A 22,252-nucleotide genomic window follows, 5' to 3' on the forward strand; every position below is an offset into this window, starting at 1 on the left:
GTGGGCAGAACTGAAAAGCGTGTGCGTGCAAGGAGTCCTACAAACCTGACTCAGTTACACCAGCTCTGTCAGGAGGAATGGCCCAGAATTCACCCAACTTATTGTGGGAAGCTTGTGGAAGGCTACCTGAAACGTTTGACCCAAGTTAAACAATTTAAAGGCAATGCTACCAAATACTAATTGAGTGTATGTAAACTTCTGACCCACTGGGAATGTGATGAAAGAAATAAAAGCTGAAATAAATCATTCTCTCAACCATTATTCTGACATTTCACATTCTTAATATAAAGTGGTGATCCTAACTGACCTAAGACAGGGACTTATTGATAGGATTAAATGTCAGGAATTGTGAAAAACTGAGTTTAAATGCATTTGGCTAAGGTGTATGTAAACTTCTGACTTCAACTGTATGTCACTCCCTTTGGTTCCTTCCCCAGGCATCATTGTTTCTGTTTCAGTTTCATGTCTGTGTGCTGTTAGTGTTTCTTGTTTTGTATTATGTTCTGATTATTTTATTAAAACACTCACTCCCTGAACTTGCTTCCAGACTCAGCGCACATTGTTACAGATTGACGCCTCACCTAAGTTTTTTTTGTTTTTGTTTCGGTGGGAATGACGTCGCCTCCGGGAGCCGCTACAGGCTCTCATGCCTCAGACAGATCGCCAGGCTCCTCTGCCTCCGCTGGTTCTTCAGGCTCTCATGCCTCAGCCGGATCGCCAGGCTCCCCTGCTACAGCCGGCTCGTCGGGCTTTCATGCCTTCACTGGATCGCCAGGCTCCCCTGCTTCCACCAGCTCATCAGGCTCTCATGCCTCAGCCGGATCGCCAGGCTTCCCTGCCTCAGCCGGTCTGTCAGGTTCCCGTGCCCCAGCCAGCGACAGGTTCCCGCGCATCAGCAGGGGTGACGGTCCGCTCCTGAACCCCGGGATCGTCCCATTGGTTGGTGCGGCTGGAGCCGAAAACACTGAGGAGGGGGTACCGTCACGTATGCTCTCTCCGGCACTCTAGGTCGCCATGCTTCCACGTCTCAGCCGGACTGACAGGTTTCCTGCGCCTCAGCAGAGGTGACGGGTCCGCTCCTGATCCCCGGGATTGTCATTTTGGTTGGCGTCCTGTTGCTGGAGCCGCGTGTCGGGGAGGGGGTACCGTAACGTGTGCTCCCTCTCTGGCCTCTAGGTCACCAGGCTGCTCGTTATGGCGCACACCTGTCACCATCGTTACGCGCACCTGCGCGTCATCAGACTCACCTGGACTCCATCACTTCCCTGATTACCTTCCCTATATATGTCGCTCCCTTTGGTTCCTTCCCCCGGCGTCATTGTTTCTGTTTCAGTTTCATGTCTGTGTGCTGTTAGTGTTTCTTGTTTTGTATTATGTTCCGTTAATTTTATTAAAACACTCACTCCCTCAACTTGTTTCCCCACTCTCAGCGCAAATCGTTACACTGGGACCATAGATGTAGTGGTTAAAAGAGCACAATCCAAGGTTAATCCAATTTAGGAAACCAATTGTAAGGGTCTACGCTGGTAGAGACGAGAAGCAGGTACAGTGAACATTTAAGTGAGTGAACATTTAATATCAACGGACATGGAACAGGACAGGACGGCTTCTGGACATGAACACATAACGACATTAATGCAGACACAGGGAACAAACGGGGGAGCAGACAGTTATAGACAGGGCAATCAACAAAGGGAAGGAGTCCAGGTAAATCCAATGAGCACTGCTGCGCGTAATGATGGTGACAGGTGTGTGTAATGAAGGGCAGCCTGGCTCCCTCGAGCGCCAGAGAGGGATAGCTGGAGCAGGCGTGACACCAATGACCAGAGACGAGGAAAGAGGAGAGGGCTCGTACAGCCACTGTATCAGTCTACACATCCTCCTTTATAAATGTACTGTATCTTTTAGAACCTCTTAATCAGAGAATAAAGTCTCCCTCTGTTTTATGTCTCTATGTGAACTGTGTATAAAGACTTCTGAACAATGGCCTTGTTGCAGTCCTTTATCTTACTAAGTCCTTCTGTGTGGAAAATGATACAAGGCAGACCACAGAGAAGGCCATAAACATGTATGTACATGCACAAGTATACACACACACACACACACACACACACACACACACACACACACACACACACACACACACACACACACACACACACACACACACACACACACACACACACACATCAGAGCTGCTTGTTTGTTTACTCTGTTGGAAACCTAGAACAAAGGAGGATGCTCCTCTCTTGTCAACAGGATGCATAAAGGCAGGCAGAGTGGAGAGTAGGCACTCTGGCACAGACATCAAGGTCTTCAAGCAAGCGCACACGCACACACACAAACAGACACGCACACACACAAACAGACACACACACACACACTTTTATGTAAAGAGGCTGTTAGAATCCCAGGGGGTTTTAAACTCCTCAGCTGGAACGTGACAGAGAAGAAACATAAAATCTCAAAAATTCCCACTTCTGTGGTTTCCATAGCAGTGTGTGTTGGGGTGTGTGTACATGACTGTGTGTGCATGAGTGTTTGTGTGTGTACATGTCTAGTCTGTCTGCATGTGCAACTGCCATTATCCATGTCACACAGGGACAGGGTGAGGTGGCTAACGTTCAGTCCACCCCTGTCTCAGTGACACGTTGAAGGTATTTATCCCCTAAAGCCTTTCTATCCTGCCCTGTAGCTCTATGAGACCCAACAGGCTTCAACCAGACACAGACACACAGTACCTCCAGTGTCTGCAGTTAGGGAGTTGAGGGAGATGTTATTTATGTTTGGTCCAGTCTAGCCCCCTACTGTTCCATCTTCAGCCCCCCCTCCACACCCCTCCCCCCTCAGCACCCCCAGGCCCCCTTCAGACGTGGTGGTGAGGTGAAGGCTGAAGGTAATTGTTTTCATTTCACTTTAATGCCAGTCACCGTGGGTCCTTGCATCATTACAGTAGCACGGCGGGGCCCCCTGTCTCCTGGAGGAATTCATTACGCTGCCCCCGGCTAGGTCTACACCATGCCTGCTACATAGTTTCACACACACATATGCAATAAGTTAACACATACACATACAGGCACACACACACTTCTTGGGGCAGATTGATTAATGGGAGCTCACACCTAGTTACTGCGCTCAGGTGCCTCTCCTGATCTTCCTCTTTTGTCTCCGTCTGCTGCTGAGAGCAGCCAATAGAAACAGTCGCTTTGTTCTTCACAACATGATACTGGATGGACTATATTACTAGGATTCCTGATGATATAACTGATTCTCAATCCCACCTTTTCTATTGAGCTTTTATTGAGCCAGTGAATAAGACCGAAAGTCTATTTGAAAATATCCTTTTTGATATCAAGGATGTATACAGTATATCAAGTCGATGGTGCCAACAGTGAATAGCACTGAAAGTATTCAAAGACAAAGAGGACCCAGATAGTCTACATATAAAAATACCTTTATTATGATGGCATCCCCCTGGGCAAAAACTAGTTGAATCAACAATGTTTCCATGTCATTTGAACAAAAAAATGATATGTAATTGGCTTTGCAAAAAGTCATCAACGTAAGAGAATTTAGTCTTTTTTTCACACATTTAACCTAAATCAAATGACATGGTGACATTTTTTGTTAATTTCACATTGAATTAACGTTAGTCGACAACTCAACCAAATATAAATAAAAAATAGATGCTGATCTGATGTCTGTGCCCAGTGGGATGTTCAACAGAACAAAATCCACAAGAATAATACTCTGTGTTTCGGTATAGCCTTCGTTAGGGAGTACAATGAAAGTCTATATGAAAACAGTCTCCTTTTTTTAATATCAAGGATGTTCTGTATACACCAGGAGGTCTATAGTGCAGACAAACACATCCGATGAAACAAAAGCAGACATCTGCAGACATCTGCATTGGCCCTGTGCCATAACAAATATGCTGCTCACAATATGAACATGTTTCATGTTGAGTGCCTGGCACAGTGAGTTTACCTCACATTGAGATTACCTGTGAAGGCTAGTGCAGTGCCAGGGTATGGATGAGTACACATACATGTTTCATGTTGAGTTTACCTACAAAGACCAGTGTGGTGTAGGGTATAGCTGAGTACCACAGTCAGCCGGTGGCATCTTAATTGGGGAGGACAGGCTCATAGTAATGGCTGGAACAGAATTAATGCAATGTATCCAACATTTCATTCACTCCATTCCAGCCATTATTATGAGCTGTCCTCCTCTCAGCAGCCTCCTGTGCTGAGTACACATGCATGTTTCATGTTGAGTTTCCTGGCAGAGAGTTTACCTCACATGCAGCTTAGCTTGACTGTGTTGGGGAGGGAAGCGATGTGATGTCCTGTTCACATCTGACATATTATTCACACTCCATCCCCCTTGGGGCCACAGGAGACCTACTAAACCCAGGGGACAGCTAGCATGATGGTTCAGTCTCAGGACCCAACCCAGTCCCAAAGACACACTGTCACTGTCACAGTGCACACAGTCTACCTAATGCAGCCAACCAAACACAACACACAGACAAAGGCTCAGGTTTGAACACAAACCAGGACTAACATTGTCACATATGCTCAGCTGGGTGAAGTCCAGCATACACTGTAGACCTCTGAGACCAGGATGGTGAATTCCAGAATGTATAGTAGATCTCCAGGGAACAGACTGGGTTAGTTACATGAAAAAAATGTACTTATTTATTCCGTCTTCTTATGTACCCTGTATTTTCTCATTGATTTGTGTCCTATGCAAATTCAATCTAACTAGCAGGCAACATGGGACAGGTGGATTGATTGACTGATTCATTTGGGTTTGGGTGAACGTTGCTATCAGTAACGTTGAGCTAAACTTTTATTGTATTTTATTTTTTACCTTTGTCATCAGGGAGTCATACTGAGACCAAGGTCTATTTTACAGATGAGCCCTAAATTACATAAAATACACACATCAACATAAATACTAAATGCAAGCAGAAAGAAAAACACGATCATAAAAAAACAGACACATTCATCAGTAATAAGGGCCTCAATCAGCTTTCTGAATTGCCCTAGAGGCACCAAAACATCACATTTAAGAACATTTTGAAGATTGTTCCACAAGGAAGGTGCAAGAAAAGCTGATTTACATAACTCAGTAGAGACCAAAAGAGTTTCCAGAGTTAGCCATCCCTGAGACCGGGGGTGATAACTCCTATGACTAAAGTTTAGTAATGATGTTAGGTACAGTGGGACTTTTTGTAAAAGGGCTTTATAAATGAAAACATAGCAATGTATTAACCTACGTTACATCAAAGAGGGCCAACCAACTTTCTGGTAGAGAATGCAGTGATGAGTACTGAAATTGTCATCAGTAATGAAGCGCAGTGCACTATGATAAATTGCATCTAACAGCTTTAATGAAGTGGCAGCTGCGTTCATGTAGATGATGTCGCCATAGTCTTGGACCGATAAGAAAGTCAACTGAATAATCTGCTTTCTGCCTGTGTTTTGTGTGCCACACAAGGCATAAGCATGTCAAGGACAACCAATTTGTCTGACCTGTAAATGAATTTGCGACATTAAAACATGGATAGAGATATGGAAATAAAATTATTTAAGATGATCGATTAGATGCGACAAGAGATTCACTGGACACATCTAAGACAGAGATTTCCATAGACTGCTTCTTTGGAAGTAGACCTACAGTTATGGCATGTGCATGTTGTGGACTGAACGACTGTAATTCTTTGTCCTTTTTTTGTGTCTTCTATCTATAGGTTATAGTTTAGGTTTTGTTTTCACCTTTCATATGATGTATGGTTGTTGTCGTGCATGTTTAAAGAGCTGCTTTAGGGGCCGAATGAACAAATAGTTCCTCTGTCCTCTTCTCAGTTCATATAGATATAGTTATATAACCCTATATGAACATTCATATAGACAAGTGAGAGAGTCTATAAGCCCTCTACACCATATCATCCTTATTGTTCTGGAGGCTGACTGGAAGAGATGGTAATGCTATGGATATCTTTTATCTTTCCTTCTTACTTTCTTCCTTACTTTCTTCATGTCTCTTTTTCTGTCTTTCTTTCTTTCCCCCTCTTTTCTCCCTCCTTCATTCTTATTTGTTCATGCGGTACAAGAGGCACTTGTACAAGTCTGACGTGAGTGTGATGGTTGTCTTGACCACACACAGCTGAACTAATAACAGTGATAGCACAGGGCTATTAGAACATGGTTCTCTGCTCTCTGATTGACCGCTGCTGTTGTGCCCCAGATTGCCATGCCCAAACTGTAGATGGGTAGCGATTGTACAGGGCAATTTTTGTAGCCCTTCTAATCTCTTCCCTCTCAAAGTATTTTCATTTGTGCTCTTTCTATCTTTCTCTCTCTTTTCCTCTCTTCCTTTCCCTCTTTCATTCCTCATGTGCTCCCTCTTCCACTTACTCTTTATCCCAAGGTCAACAGGTTTTTTCATTACTGGAGCAACAATCCATAGAATCACCTGTGTGATCACCCTTTTTACAAACCCATTTCATACAGTCTTAGACAGGCAATTTCATATAGTTAAAAACATGTTTGATCAGTTCTGACCACATTTCCGTGGTCTGAGTAGCCTTTCTGTGCTGCCTAAAAACAGCAGGTTACTCGCTGGACGAAAGTTATAAAAATAAATGTTTTGTCTTTTTAATAATTTTAGTGAATAAAAGCAACCGTAGTTCAGCGCTGTCTTATTGAATCTGAATTCTAGCACCCATCCTCTCATCTTCTTTCTAAGTCACCACTCCTTTGACTCACTCTCTCTCTCTCTCTCTCTCTCTCTCTCTCTCTCTCTCTCTCTCTCTCTGTCATTCCTTCCTTCCTTCTCTCTCTCTGTCCTTCCTTCTCTCTTCTATTCAGTGGGTTGCATTGTCTTTAATCATGTCTGTGGACCCTATTCTTCCTGTTGCTGTGTTGGGGCTGTGGTTTGTGTTTCTCTCTGACTGAGTAAGGTCAGCCACGACCCGCCCTCTTCTTTTACACTGAAACAAGGTTATTATAGTAAACTAAATCTGAAACAAACACTAATAATGAAAAAAAACGATTTAGTAAACTGAAATAAAATAATTAACAAACCCGTTTTGAAAAACTAAAACTATACTGAAACTATTTTCTTTGACTCCAAAAGTACACTACCGGTCAAAAGTTTTAGAACACCTTGTCACGTGTGCTCCCTCTCCGGCCTCTAGGTCACCTGGCTGCTCGTTATGGTGCACACCTGTCACTAGCGTTACGCGCATAATGACACTCACCTGGACTCCATCACCTCCTTGATTACCTGCCCTTTATACGTCACTCCCCTTGGTTCCTTCCCCAGGCATCATTGTTTCTGTTTCAGTTTGTGTTTCTTGTTTTGTATTATGTTTCATTCATTCATTAAATGTATTCACTCCCTGAACTTGCTTCCCGACTCCCAGCTCACATGTTACACACCTACTCATTCAAGGGTTTTTCTTTATTTTACTATTTTCTACATTGAAGAATAATAGTGAAGACATCACAACTATGAAATAACACATATGGAATCATGTAGATACCAAAAAAGTGTTAAACAAATCAAAATGTATTATAAATGTTTTATATATTTTTCAAATAGCCACCCTTTGCCTTGATGACAGCTTTGCACACTCTTGGCATTCTCTCAACCAGCTTCATGAGGTAGTCACCTGGAATGCATTTCAATTAACAGGTGTGCCTTGTTAAGTTAATTTGTGGAATTTCATTCCTTCTTAATGCGTTTGAACCATTCAGTTGTCTTGTGACAAGGTAGGGGGTTATACAGAAGATAGCCTTATTTGGTAAACGACCAAGTCCATATTATGGCAAGAACAGCTCAAATAAGCAAAGAGAAACCACAGTCCATCATTACTTTAAAACATGAAGGTTAGTCAACATGGAAAATTTCAAGAACTTTGAAGTTTATTCAAGTTTCTTCCCACACAGATATCACTTTCTCTCCTTGATTTATATCCCTTAACCATCTTTTTGGTTGGACTCTGTTGTTATTGTCTATACTGGTATTGACATCTGATTTGGTCCCTCATTGCACATTGACTACGTTTACACCTGCATCATTTCACCAAATGAGTGCCTTTTGCATCGCTTCGATATTTTATGTAGAAATTGTGCCTATAATATAGACCACATGGAAAATTCTAAACATTTATATGAATGAAGGCTTGCTAAAGTGCCAAAATTCAGCATTTTGATGTCCCTCTGTCAACCCTTTTTCATTTAGAAGATTTTAACCCACTTAATCCCAAAATGTCTCACCATCACCGTAAAACCCTAGTTATTTTGTTGCTTTGACAAAGTCATTTTTGAAGATTATTTGTTTCATGTGATTCATGATTCATTTATTTCTGTCCCTCATTGTAATGCCAACTCTGTTACGTGAACTAAACTCTCATTTTATGGTGAAACTATTCATTTTTTCAAAGAAACATTGAATATCTAATAGTGAAATCATAGAGTAAAGTCAGGTGAGCTGGTTCTACTTGTTTGGGCCATGTTTTTTTACGTTTTATTTCACCATTATTTAACCAGGTAGGCCAGTTGAGAACAAGTTCTCATTTACAACTGCGACCTGGCCAAGATAAAGCAAAGCAGTGCGAAACAAACAACAACACAGAGTTACACAAAGGAATAAAGAAACATACAGTCAATAACACAACAGAAAAAAAGTCTATATACAGTGTGTGCAAATGAGGTAAGATAAGGGAGGTAAGGCAATAAATAGGCCATCGTGGCGAAATAATTACAATTTAGTAATGTTCTGGTGTTTTGTGGTGGAAAACTGTGCGGGTTGACCGTAACAAGTCAATCCTGTTACCCATAGATAGACAAGCTAGAAATGTTTGAACAATTACATTTTTTTGTGAATCTTGCATTCAATAGCCACTCCCTGTTGCACACAACAAGCTTCCATCAGCCATAAAGGGGATTAATGGCTGATTTAAGAAGAAATCGTCAACCCTGTTACGGTCAACCCTGTTACGGTCAACCCTGTTACTTTATTTGGCACTTACTACATCTTGAGATATGAAAAAGTGTTTTTTTATGAAGTTGAACATGTGCTCTTTATGATATAATGTTAAAATGAGGTGAAATCAAACATTTTTATTTTTACGAAGTTACACTTCTGAAAAGGAGCCGAATTGGAATGACCCTCCTTTTTGTCTGGGATCAGAGATTTCCTGCTATTGTTTTTCCTCTACAGAGCCGTGGCCTAAAAACATATTTGTCTCTCTTCCCTTCCCACATTGGAGTCACGACAACTACTTTCTCTTTCACAGCTTCGGGAATAATTTACAGGGAATGTTTTCTATGTGTGTGTGTGTGTGTGTGTGTGTGTGTGTGTGTGTGTGTGTGTGTGTGTGTGTGTGTGTGTGTGTGTGTACACATGTGCGTGTGTTCTTGGTTGCGTGAACACCTCCAGCCAAACGTTTCTAGGACATGAGGTTATTCAAAAGGAAGCGAATGCATTCGCATAATTTCCCAGAGGCACACTGTGCTTAATTATCAACAAAGCTTGTGCAGACTGCTGCTACAGCACAGCTCATCACGTTAAGATATGGTCCCTCCATGCTGTTTTATACCCATGACCTTCCACTCCTAGCTACAGTCCCATCTGACTACCTGAAATTCACCATAGTGTACCACAACCTATAAGCTAACTTCATCGTTAGCTGCAAGCAATATAGTTTCATCTTCATACCAGAATATGTATCTCCCTGAGCACATTGAGGTGTGTTTACAGAGGAATAAGAACTCAGGTGATTCTCGCTTGGGTCCTTGGGCATATATACAACACATTTTCCTTTAGACTCACTGTCAATCGCTGCAATTGAGATGATATACACATCTCTCCCTTGTCTCTGTCTGTGGCCCTCCAGTAGCACCTAGACATATTTATGGAAGGTACTGTAGATTGGCATGCGAGATGTGAACCCTCCTGTCATCTCCACAGTCCCTGTTTAATTCCTTGCATGGTCAGACATGCCTGTAGCTTTAATGTGATGGTGGGCCGTCTGGACCACTCTCCTCCATCTCCTTCAGACCAGGGGGAGAGGAGAGGTCGTCCATACCTATCACCTGCCTGCCTGGCTGCCTGGAGAAAGAGACGGAAATGGGAATAGGTTCCACATGCGGGCAATGAAAAGCAATTTCCAAGAGACACCGTATCCCCACTGCCAACCTTTCTGCTTTCATTATAGAGCTTTATGGTAGGAAATGATAGGAAAATGACTTGACTGAATCACACACACACACACACACACACACACACACACACACACACACACACACACACACACACACACACTGATTTAACAAATCTTAAACCGCAAATGGCCCATTTAGTTTATAAAAATAGATATACACATCTACCCACCATCAACATCCACTTTTTGCCACAGAACACCAGTCCCACTTCTATTAGTAATAAGAACAGAGATATGCAAACGCGTAGGCAGGATCACAACACCTGTCCTGTTGTGTATCTGCAGCATCTGTTAATCAAAGCAAAGGGAAAGGTAGACAACAGGAAAAATGATCACTAGAAGGAAAGAGATTTGATGTATGGCTGTGAGGCTGCAACTGTAATTAAACAATATTTATTGGTATTTCCAGGGCCTACAGCATATGTTTCATGTCACTGTGTTTCATAACTGACAAACAGCGCTGGCAACACAAATAAATGAGTGGTGTGCTGGCAAATAAAAATGTGTTATACATTTGTATATTCTTTATTTTAATTTTTTTACACCCGCTCCCAAATATTTGCAAGGTAACAATGCAAGGATACACTTCTCTGACAGAGGAGTAAAAATAACAGTGTGTTTGTCATTGTGAAGAGGAGCATTCTTTGTTCAGTTACTGTGACATTAGCTCTCAGGTATGTTGTTAGGTGAGGTAAGGTTAGGTAAGACATATTGTTCTGTATGTGTGACTGTACTGCCCCTAGTTGTTTCAGTGCACAGTACCAGACAGATAGAATCCCAATTGGGACAGCAGCCAAACGGAAAGTTCCTTTCAAGAATGAGGCAGACTCCTGTGGATAGAGACAGACTGGATAGCATCCTGTACCTGGTAGCTGAGTCTCTGTGGATAGAGACAGACTGGATAGCATCCTGTACCTGGTAGCTGAGTCTCTGTGGATGATATCTGAGCCTGTGTGGTGGCTGGGTTGTTCTAGTCAGGCCTCCTGCTGTGGGCTAGTCTTTGTTAGGACTGGGAGTGTCACAGATATGCTTGTGGGTCATACTGTAGGAGATAAGTGACCCGCGGGACAACATTAGCCCTCATATTAATCTACCATATTTGCTGCAAGACTGAAATGCAGATATAGGGGTGTAGGGGGACGAGGAGAAGAGGAGTCACTGCCAATCCATTTAATCTCCTCTCTCGCTGTCTAAACGATTATCATAGTTATTCTGTCGTCTTCTAACTTGGTACCCCATGTATATAGCCAAGCTATCATTGCTCATTGTATATTTATCATTCTGTATTTTTACTGTATTTATTTATTTATTATAACGTTTCTTTGTTGTATTTTGCGTTGTTGGGAAGGGCCCGTAAGTAAGCATTTCACTATTAGTTTACACCTGTTGTTTATGAAGCATGTGATTTGACTTGTCAAGTGTCAAAGCTCTTCCCTTTGACCTTAGCTTATCCTCAGATTCACACCAGTGTTTCTAACCCAGGGGGAAAACATGATTGTTGAGGTTTGTGTGTTCAGCCATTTCTGACAGTAATCATGGCGGGGGCTGTAGCTGTAGTCATTGACAGAGCCAGAGGGAGCAGACAGAACAGACAAATAACAGCAGCCAGCAAGCCAGTCAGGCCTGGCTAACCAGAGCAGAGGATTAGACAGACTAGGCCAGGGAGGGAGCCATCACATCAATCTCTAATTCAATCACACGGGCAACTTTCCTCAGTGCTAACTGAGTTATGGCAGTCAGCGTTGGGAGGTAATAAAGTTTGATCCAAAGCAGAAGTCTTGGCGATATAATGAATGGCCCTCCAGGTCCCCAGCACCAGCAGCAGGATGGCTTGTAATTAAGTACTCTGATGGTACGTGGAGGAAATACAGGATGACCACCTTAGAAATAGAATTACTAGCATGGGTACACTCAACGTGTGTAGGTATTCTCAACATGATGCCTGTTCTAGTCATCCATTTCTAGGATGACCACCATCTTCTGAGACTGGGCCACACTCCACCTCACTACTCACTGATAGAGATCACTGTCATATAATCCTCAGCCCCACAGGGCATTGGACTGACTAGACAACTCAAAGGTCAAGTATCACAGGCTAATGTTCTCATTCGATGATTCACCAACAGGTGACAATTCTATTTGAATATGCCAAAAGTCTTTGTGCTAATACGTTAGTACTCTATACAGAGTGTAATGTTCACCGCCTTTTGTTTTAATGGGTGTTGTTTGTGCATGCATGTTGTTGGATGCTCCACACACACTAACCTACAGTATTAGAGTGCATGCACATAACATCCAAAGCTATGGCTGACCCTGTAAATAAACACATATCACTGCAGTTATCCGGTGTATGTGAAAACAAAACATATTTTGTATTTTATTGGTATATGAAGTCTGTGGTATCATATACTCCCACTAAAACCTCTCAGTTCCCGTATATAGCCCTCCCTGAGCCTGACCCAGAGAGAGTGAATGGGGACCTCAGTCCACCCTGTGTGATTGGATACAGAGTTACCATGGTGTTAATGTGGTTCCCAGCCGAGAGTTAATGCATTGTCACGCATGGACGCTACCTCATCACACACCTTACTCTGGGGACAGGCCAAGGGCCAACAAGTTCTCTTCAAATACCTTTATAGAAACTATATTTTTCTCATTCTCACGGCTGTGTAATTCAGTATCATTTTCTGGCGTGTCTCACTAGTTCATTGACAAACGTGAGCAGTCAAGCGACCAGAGAGAGCAATAGAGTCAAGGCTGAGCTCTCCTCACTTCTCCTCTCCTTCCAACATTTCTTCTCTCCTGTCATATTCTCACTGAACAGTCCAGGGAAAAGAGAGAGGAGAATCAAGGCTGCTCTACTGAGCTTTGCCTGTAGCTCTACTGAGCTTTCCCTGTAGCTCAGTTGGTAGAGCATGGTGTGTGCCACGCCAGGGTTGTGGGTTCGATTCCCACGGGGGGCCAGCACAAAAAAGAAATGTATGCATTCACTACTGTAAGTCGCTCTGGATAAGAGCGTCTGCTAAATGACTAAAATGTAAAATGTCTCTTCTCGTCACATATCCTCTCTTCTCTTTCTTTTCCCTTTATCTTACCTTCTCTTCTGTCTTCTCTTGTCTTTTCTTGTCTTCTCTTCTGTCTTGTCTTCTTCTCTTTGCGTCTCTTCACTTCTCTTCATTTCTCTTTTCTTTGCCTCTTCTCTTCTCTGCTTTCCACCCCCTACTCTCCATTTCTCTCCCTGAATCTGATTGAATACTAAACATACTCCTACAAAAGTAGGATGTTTATTTTAGAGGATTGACTCTGCTAAAGGTTCAGTGATAATCACAAAGCCTAGGCCTCCTGACTTCACGGCTGTCTGAGAAAATTATTGGAGGACAATTAAATAAAGTGTTGCTGCATTTGTCAAAAACATGATATTTTTCAACCATCGCCGGTTGAGGCTGAGTGCTCTTCAAACCATCGGGAGAACATCTCTCTGAATCTCTCTCAGTTGTTCGCCACAAGCAATTATCCCCATTGTGTAACATTCAAGGGTTGTTTTTCCAGGATTTCAAACTTCAAGGATAACCGTGTCAGTGGTGTAACCACAGAGGACGGATGAGCCTGAGCAAAAAGTCAAACCCATGTGGATGAACTCAAAGAATATCCTCAAACAGCATATGTTACTAAACAGAGAGGCAGGCCTCTGTTTTGGCTGTTGATTTAATATCATTAGCATCACATCGGCTTTGCTGTTGTTGTATTCAGCCAGACAGGCTGCAAGGTAACATATAAGTGCGGTTAGACTCTCAGTGCTGTCCTTGCTACAGGACACACGCATGCATGCGCACACACACACACACACACACACACACACACACACACACTGATAAACACAGAGAGCTAATAGAGTGGCAGTGATTCGTGACTGACCTACCCCAAGGTGTAAAACTATAGCTTTGCTTTCCATTGTGATCCATGTTTGCCGTCTCTGTGTTTGTCCACCTGTGTGTCTGTGTGTGTGTCTGCGTGTCTGTATGGATGTGGAGTGTCTGTAAATAAGACACATTAGCCCCTGGGTGACCTACAGTATCCTTTTCCCATTGTTTCCTCTGTCTATCGCTTCCCCGTTAATTGTTCTCATGCCCTCCCTTCCAGTCTCACCTGGTTCCAATCTCCAAGAATGCACATGGCTTGTGTGCACATGAGCGTGAATGGCGCAGGAAGCACAGTAAACTGTGTCTAATAGGAACAGGAAGAAGGAAGGAGATGTGTGTTGAAGTGCTGTGCTGAACGCTTTTTACTGCCATGCAGCTATTGTGGAGACGGCTCTTTAAACTCCTGTAATTACGTTTTAACGGCTCTTCATCGTGGCTAACTGCCTTTATTACTGCTGTACCTGCCGCCCAACTGGCCATGTGTAGCGTCAAAAGTCCTCCTGCCCACTCTTGATGGATACTCATTGTATGTGGGACCAGTTCCGAGGCACCCATCCAAATTACCGTTGTTGTCTTAGGATTTAGATAATGCTTGGTGCTTTGCAATTCTATGTGCAGTTTACAGTATGTAAGTCAGCTCAATGGTTGTTTGTGGCCCGTTAGATGCTACATTATTTACTTTTATGTTATCGTAGCTTGGGTTTTACAGCACTTGCCAAGTTGCCATTGTGGATATTTTGTATTCAAGTGAACTCCACAAACACTCTCAAGTCAAGTCCCAACTCCAGAATAACTGAGTTTGCCCTTTATAATCACACGTTCATTATCTCTCTCTAAACATGTCAATAAAACATGCGACATTCAATATGGCATATGAGATGCGAGCGGGACGCTTTCTCCACTCCCCTGGCCCTGTTGGATGGGAGAATAATGAATGCTGTGAGGTTACCATATGCAGTTTCACTGCATCGCAACATTGTGTCATTTGTTACTGCTCCCTCAGCTTCTATATTCATGAGATTGCGTTTACCCATCCGTGTCCATAGTGGGCTGCTACTGCTAATCTCTCAAATTAACTTTTCACCTTTTACTCAAGGTTGAACACGAGTCAAATCACCAAATGGTATGTACTGTATATGCATGCATACAGTACATGTAATCCTGAACATCATCAAAACCATCATATACTGTATGTACAGTTGAAGTCGGAAGTTTACATACACCTTAGCCAAATACATTTAAACTCAGTTATTCACAATTCCTGACATTTAATCCTAGTAAAAATTCCCTGTCTTAGGTCAGTTAGGACACCACTTTATTTTAAGAATGTGAAATGTCAGAATAATAGTAGAGATAATGATATATTTCAGCTTTTATTTCTTTCATCACATTCCCAGTGGGTAAGAAGTTTACATACACTCAATTACTATTTGGTAGCATTGCCTTTAAATTGTTTAACTTGGGTCCAACGTTTCAGGTAGCCTTCCACAAGCTTCCCGTTTTGGCCCATTCCTCCCGACAGAGCTGAGAGGTTTGTAGGCCTCCTTGCTCGCACACACTTTTTCAGTTCAGCCCACACATTTTCAATAGGATTGAGGTCAGGGCTTTGTGACGGCCACTCCAATACCTTGACTTTGTTGTCCTTAAGCCATTTTGCCACAACTTTGGAAGTATGCTTGGGGTCATTGTCCATTTGGAAGACCCATTTGCAACCAAGCTTTAACTTCCTGACTGATGTCTTGAGATGTTGCTTCAATATATCCACATAATTTTCCTGCCTCATGATGCCATCTATTTTGTGAAGTGCACCAGTCCCTCCTGCAGCAAAGCATCCCCACAACATGATTCTGCTTCACGGTTGAGATGGTTTTCTTCGGCTTGCAAGCCTCCCCTTTTTCCTCCAAACATAATGATGGTCATTATGGCCAAACAGTTCTATTTTTGTTTCATCAGACCAGAGGACATTTCACCAAAAAGTACGATCTTTGTCCCCATGTGCAGTTGCAAACCGTAGTCTGGCTTTTTTATGGCGGTTTTGAAGCAGTGGCTTCTTCCTTGCTGAGCGGCCATTCAGGTTATGTCGATATAGGACTCGTTTTACTGTGGATATAGATACTTTTGTACCTGTTTCCTCCAGCATCTTCACAAGGTCCTTTGCTGTTGTTCTGGGATATATTTGCACTTTTCGCACCAAAGTACGTTCATCTCTATCATCACGTCTCCTTCTTGAGCGGTATGACGGCTGCGTGGTCCCATGGTGTTTATACTTGCGTACTATGGTTTGTACAGATGAACGTGGCACCTTCAGGCATTTGGAAATTGCTCCCAAGGATGAACCAGACTTGTGGAGGTCTCAATTTGTTTTCTGAGGTCTTGGCTGATTTCTTTTGATTTTCCCATGATGTCAAGCAAAGAGGCACTGAGTTATCAGAAGCTTCTAAAGCCATGACATAATTTTCTGGAATTTTCCAAGCTGTTTTAAAGGCACAGTCAAAACTTAGTGTATGTAAACTTCTGACCCACTGGAATTGTGAAACAGTGAATTATAAGTGAAATAATCTGTCTGTAAACAATTGTTGGAAAGATTACTCTTTTGTCATGCACAAAGTAGATGTCCTAACCGACTTGCCAAAACTATAGTTTGTTAACAAGAAATTTGTGGAGTGGTTGAAAAACAAGTTTTAATGACTCCAACCTAAACTTCCAACTTCAACTGTATACCACAGGGGGCTGTTGAGGGGAGTACGGTTCATAATAATGGATGGAACGGAGCATATGGAATGACATCAAATGCATGGAAACGATATGTTTGATGTATTTGATACCATTCCACTTATTCCGCTCCAGCCATTACCACGAGCCCGTCCTTCCCAATTAATGTGCCACCAACGTCCTGTAATGTGTACTGTACATTTATTATATCACAGACTGACTGTGTATACATGTTTTTAATCATCAATAGGCAACAGAAACCAAAGATAAATGCTTCAGTTTGATCTTCCCAGTAATCCTATAGTACATACCACAGTAGCTATAGATCTTCCCAGTCATCCTACATACAGCAACACAGTAATCTACTCTCGTCTTCAGACTTTATCCAGGTAAAGTGAGTCCAGGGTTGTCAGACTTGTACATTCTTGATAAGTCTGTTCCCATTAACAGAGCTATGCAGCCTAGAGCGATCATATCGACCTGAGGCACAGTGCTTATCTGATGCAGACAACAATTGCCCCCTCTCCGTATACCTACCCTCAAGGCTTTCGTGCCACTTGTTTCAAAGCTATGTTATGTGGTTTGATTTAGTTCCTGCATCGACTATTTGGGGGCCTGGCATGTTTCTTCATTATTTATCCATTTGGGTTTTGGCTGTGTGTGACTGCTGTCATCTTTCTGTTGTGGGGAGGAACGGCGAGGGAAGTGCCTTGAAAAGGAAACCCTGCCTGTGTCTTTGTGCACCTTCCACAAAACCAATGATAGTTTGATAGAGAAGGCCATTAAAGTATCATTAGCCAGGCTGCTTTGAAGAGCCGGGCCCCTGCAGATAAACACAGGGCCATTCTGAGAAGGACAGAGACAGAGCTCTGGGTGGATTGGGGGTACAGCAGCCACATCCTCAGCCTCAAACAGCTCACTCTAATGGGGTGATGCTGGTACACAGTGCCCTAACTTCCAACACATACAACCTTCTCCCCATTCCCTCTGCTTCTTGTACTTCTTTTTTGCCCCCTCTTTCCTTTTTCTCACCTCCTTCTTTCTCTGACTCAGTTTTTCTCCTTCATCTCATTTTCTCTCCTCGGTTTTCTCCCTATCTCTATCGGTTTCTCTCTCCTCTGTGCCCTTAAGATGACTCTCACCAGTCTCTCCCAGAGGGTTTTCAAACACACATCAAAAAGTTAAATCTTATCACTCTCTCTGCATGGGAAATGTCATAATATAGAGCTCCCTTCAACCCTTTCCCAAAAATCTATAACATTGTAGCATAAAACGATTTGATACTTGACATCCCCATTGCCTTATCTGATAACTTCGCTATTACACTCCAACTCTGCTGCTACACTGTCCTTGAAACTCAGAAACTCTGGAATCAATACATGAACAAAAGATGATATGTGTTTAATGTGTTTTATAGACAGACAGACAGCTGTGAATGATAGTTCGTTATCGATAGTACCCTATTATTTCATTTTATCGTAAAAAACAAACAATGACAGTCCAGTTTAATGGAAATCTAACCTTTGTTTTTCCTCAAAATGAGTAAGAGTAGTAATGATGATACTCAGCAATGGATAGCTGCTTCTTGGCAGCGCTGGCTGGCAGACCTAACTCAATTTTGAAAAACTGAGCCACTCTCTCAGCCAGTCGCTACATGGGGCACTGAGGATGTGATACTGTCTGGGAAAGCTGATTGCTGCGTATTAAAGTGCCAGGCTCTTTTCTTGTGGTCGTCAGTTTGGCATGAGAAGTGCTAATGGTTTTTAGGAGACATGATTCACTTTGCATTAGCCAGGCCTGTCAATCCAGAGCCATCAGGGCTCCTTTTTTTACATAAAAACCTATTTCCTCTCCTCAATCAGTCCTTCCTCCATCACTCCCTGGCTGAGTTGAGACTCAATCTCAATAGTGATTTATTTTTCTATAGGTGCTATTCAGGGTGCAACTGGAGATAGGGCAGACAGTGAAGCTCCTAAATTACACTTTTGACCATATCTGTGGGCTGTCGGCTCATAATGCAAAACCTCTAGTGCCACCAAGTGGCCAGGGGTCAACATTACCAGGAACATTTGTCAAGCTGAACGCAAAGAGCCCGGATGGAAACTTTTAAAGCTGGATCTTTGATTTAGTTCAGTTGGAAGGATGATTGAAATGTAAGGATAACTGAAAGAAGCACATGAGAAGGAGGGATGTTAGATATATTTGTGGGAAGCTGAACAATAGGGGATCTTGTTGTCCAAAGTGCTGTCTAAAGATATTGTATTTGAATGTAACCCTGGTTGTAACCAAAGCCTCTTCCATTTCTCCTCTCTCCTCCAGTGTTTATCATGGGATCTGGGCTGCTGGTCTATCCCTTTGGGCTCAACTCCACCTTGGTGAGATCCTTCTGCGGGGACTCAGACATCTATTATGCTGGGGACTGCCAGATTGGCTGGGGATACATGCTGGCCATCGTCAGCGTCATGCTCACACTCTTCCTGCCTTTCTTCGCCAAATACGCCCCAAAGGAGCACCTGTCCCCAACACCCTTGCCCACTCTCTTATAGGGCAACAACTGACCCCACCCTCATCCAGTCAGTCTACTACAATACTTCCTACTTCTGTGGATGATGTCATGGAGATGGAGAAACCCCTGCGTCCACTTCTTCTGTAGGAGGCCATTTTAAAAAGCCCTGCCCACTGACATACAACTAGGCTATACACAACTGTGACTAACATTTATGTACCGTCTTCCTTCAAGCAAAATATATTTCTTTGAACTAATAATTTACCTTATTGTTATGTTCTTTATTTTACTGTCAATTTGTGACTTTGCATTTTCAGTTTTTTTCTGGAAAAAATACATGTTTGAAAGAAACACAAGGATTGATAACAACAATCTCTGTTCAGATGGACAGAAGTATACATAATATTCATATGTTATACATAAAAAGTTGGTTAAGCATTACAGTAACCAGACAGAGGGTGATGGTCAGGACTATAACCATAATGACTCCATGGTGACATTAATAGTGGCCAATAAGAGTGGACAATACTGAATAAGTATAACATTCCAGAATCATCAGAGAGTTGTTTGCATGAGAAAAGGTGGGACAATAAGGAGAATCTTCAATCGTCAAGGGTGGCATGAGATGAACAGACAATATGAAACATTTCTACAGTTATCAAAGGACATGGACACGCTTCTATCTTCAATGGGTTAATGTGGATTTGGCGAACAGTCAAGACAATAGGAGACCCATTTGACGTCAAGACAAAGCAAGGATCAGAAAGTTATGACACTAACTCAGACCCATAGATCTCAACACAGTGAGCGTATTCAAAGACTCCGTCCAGAGGAGTTTGAGGAAAGGGGATTGTATATAGGTTTGGATCTAGATGCAGTTTGGATCCAGCATTGAACCACACTCTGGCTGTAAGGATGTCATAATATGGACGTGTAGCACAGTGAAACATTAGCCTGGGGACTCGCCATCTGACTTAGCCTACACCTTCAACAAGTCTCAAGCAGTGAACCATTGCACAGTAACAATTCTAGAGAAATTGTTGGACATGTTTTTCAATGGAGATGTACCAAACAATACAGAAGCGTCTGACCTGCCTTCAAGACAAATTAATATAGATCGAGAGGTGTGCATAATAACACAATACTTGTCTGATAGTCAACTTTTAAGGCATGTGAAAAGCATTTGTTACAAATTTGATGTTGGGATGACATGGCATCCTTCTACCAACCTTTCCAGAGTTCCTAGTGTTAATATGGTTGTCTTGTTAGCCCAAGTCATTATTATTTCAGTTTTTACACAACACAATACTAGCGATACACTATAATTCAGGACTACATTAAATCAGGCGAAAGGCAAGAAGATAAGATAGCATTGTCTTGAAATTCTAGACTAGAGTGCAGATAAAGTTGGGGTTAGTTAATAAATAGTAAAACAGCTGATCTAGATTAAAATATATCTGCTCTGACCATACCAACGTGTGCCTTTATAACAAAACCAAGACAAGTTACTTCAATACTACACTCTTAGAAAAAAGGGTTCCAAAACGGTTCTTCGGCTGTCCCCATAGGAGAACCCTTTTTGGTTCCAGGTAGAACCCTTTTGGTTCCAGGTAGAACGCTTTTGTGTTCTACATTGCATTGAACCCAAAAGCGTTCTACCTGGAACCAAAAAGGGTTCTTCAAAGGGTTCTCCTATGGGGATAGCCGAATAACCCTTTTAGGTTCTAGATAGAAAAAAATATGCTAAGAGTTTATTAATATCAGGTTACTATCTACTTCAACTGTGGATATTGTAGTGTAGAAATGTTCACGTTATTATTTTCCCTGTGTGCTGTACTTTTCCTGTATATGTTTCAAGATGTGCTTCTGTACATTATAATCTTCTTGAATTTGGAAGAATGTTCTATAGAAGAAGAAAACTGATGTCTTCTAAAAGCTTGAAGGTAATGAGAGCTGTACTTGTGTTGAATTATGCCCCTGCCAATTTATTCACAAGAGGAAAATCACTTTAATCACTAAATTAAAAGGTTGTGACATGCAGCTAATGCATTAATTCCTGGCATGCCCATACACCAAGTAGTGGTACAACTTGAGAGCAGTACAAATTGAACTTAGCCCGCAGTTATCAGTGTTAAGTTGACACATTATCCAGGTAATATGTAAAGCGTGGCTAAAAATAATTAACTTCTGAGATAAGCCAATGGATTAGTGTGTTTTTGCCATCATTTCTCCTAATTGAATCATTTTATTCTTATCATGTTCCATGGACAAATTGTATAATTTCCCTGACTACGCAGCCAATTCAACAAATCGGTGTGCTTTTACATACGTATTGCATTCCAAGGTGTGTGTGTGCATGCGAGCTTAGTACTGAGTTGAACTTCATTGAAAATTGCCAAAATTACTTAAAAAGAGGAAAAGTCCTGATAAAAAAAAAACTATGTAATTGTGTTGCCATGTTTTGAAAAGACCAAGAAAGAAATGTTGGTATTTGTATTGGACCTCATACTGTGCTTGATACTGGGAATGACTGGGGTTCACTTACTGCACAGGATTTGTACCCCGATATAATGTTGAAACATTGTGTGTCAAGTCTCAGCACTGGTGAAACTGTTTTTGTAGAGTAGTAGAACTAGGTTTTCCATTGTAATATGTTGGTTGTAAATAAACTAATAACTGTATGTTATTGTAGCTCACTTTTCATTCTTAACTGCCCCCCCCCCCCCTTTCAAATATATAATTTGACTTATTACATTAACAATGCGTTTGTTTTATCTGAAACTTGCCTCTTAACAATGTTTGCTGTTCTGTGAATTTTCTTTGTAATAAAAAGTTTAATAACTGAGGAAGAGAAGGTTTTTTTTATTTTGTGTC

General features: G+C 42.0%; 1 protein-coding gene across 1 annotated transcript in view; it reads left to right on the top strand.

Moving 5' to 3' along the window:
- The window catches only part of LOC106567973 (LHFPL tetraspan subfamily member 7 protein), a 220,206-nt gene extending 197,974 nt beyond the window's left edge, over window positions 1–22,232 (top strand). The window contains exon 3 of the mRNA XM_014137902.3: window positions 19,192–22,232. Coding sequence (XP_013993377.1) covers window positions 19,192–19,418 — 227 coding nt within the window. The 3' untranslated portion in view covers window positions 19,419–22,232. The remainder of the gene's footprint in view (window positions 1–19,191) is intronic.
- The last annotated feature ends 20 nt before the right edge of the window (window positions 22,233–22,252 follow it).

Source organism: Salmo salar, chromosome 13 (assembly GCF_965601325.2).
Source record: "Salmo salar chromosome 13, fSalSal1, whole genome shotgun sequence".
NCBI lineage: Eukaryota > Metazoa > Chordata > Actinopteri > Salmoniformes > Salmonidae > Salmo > Salmo salar.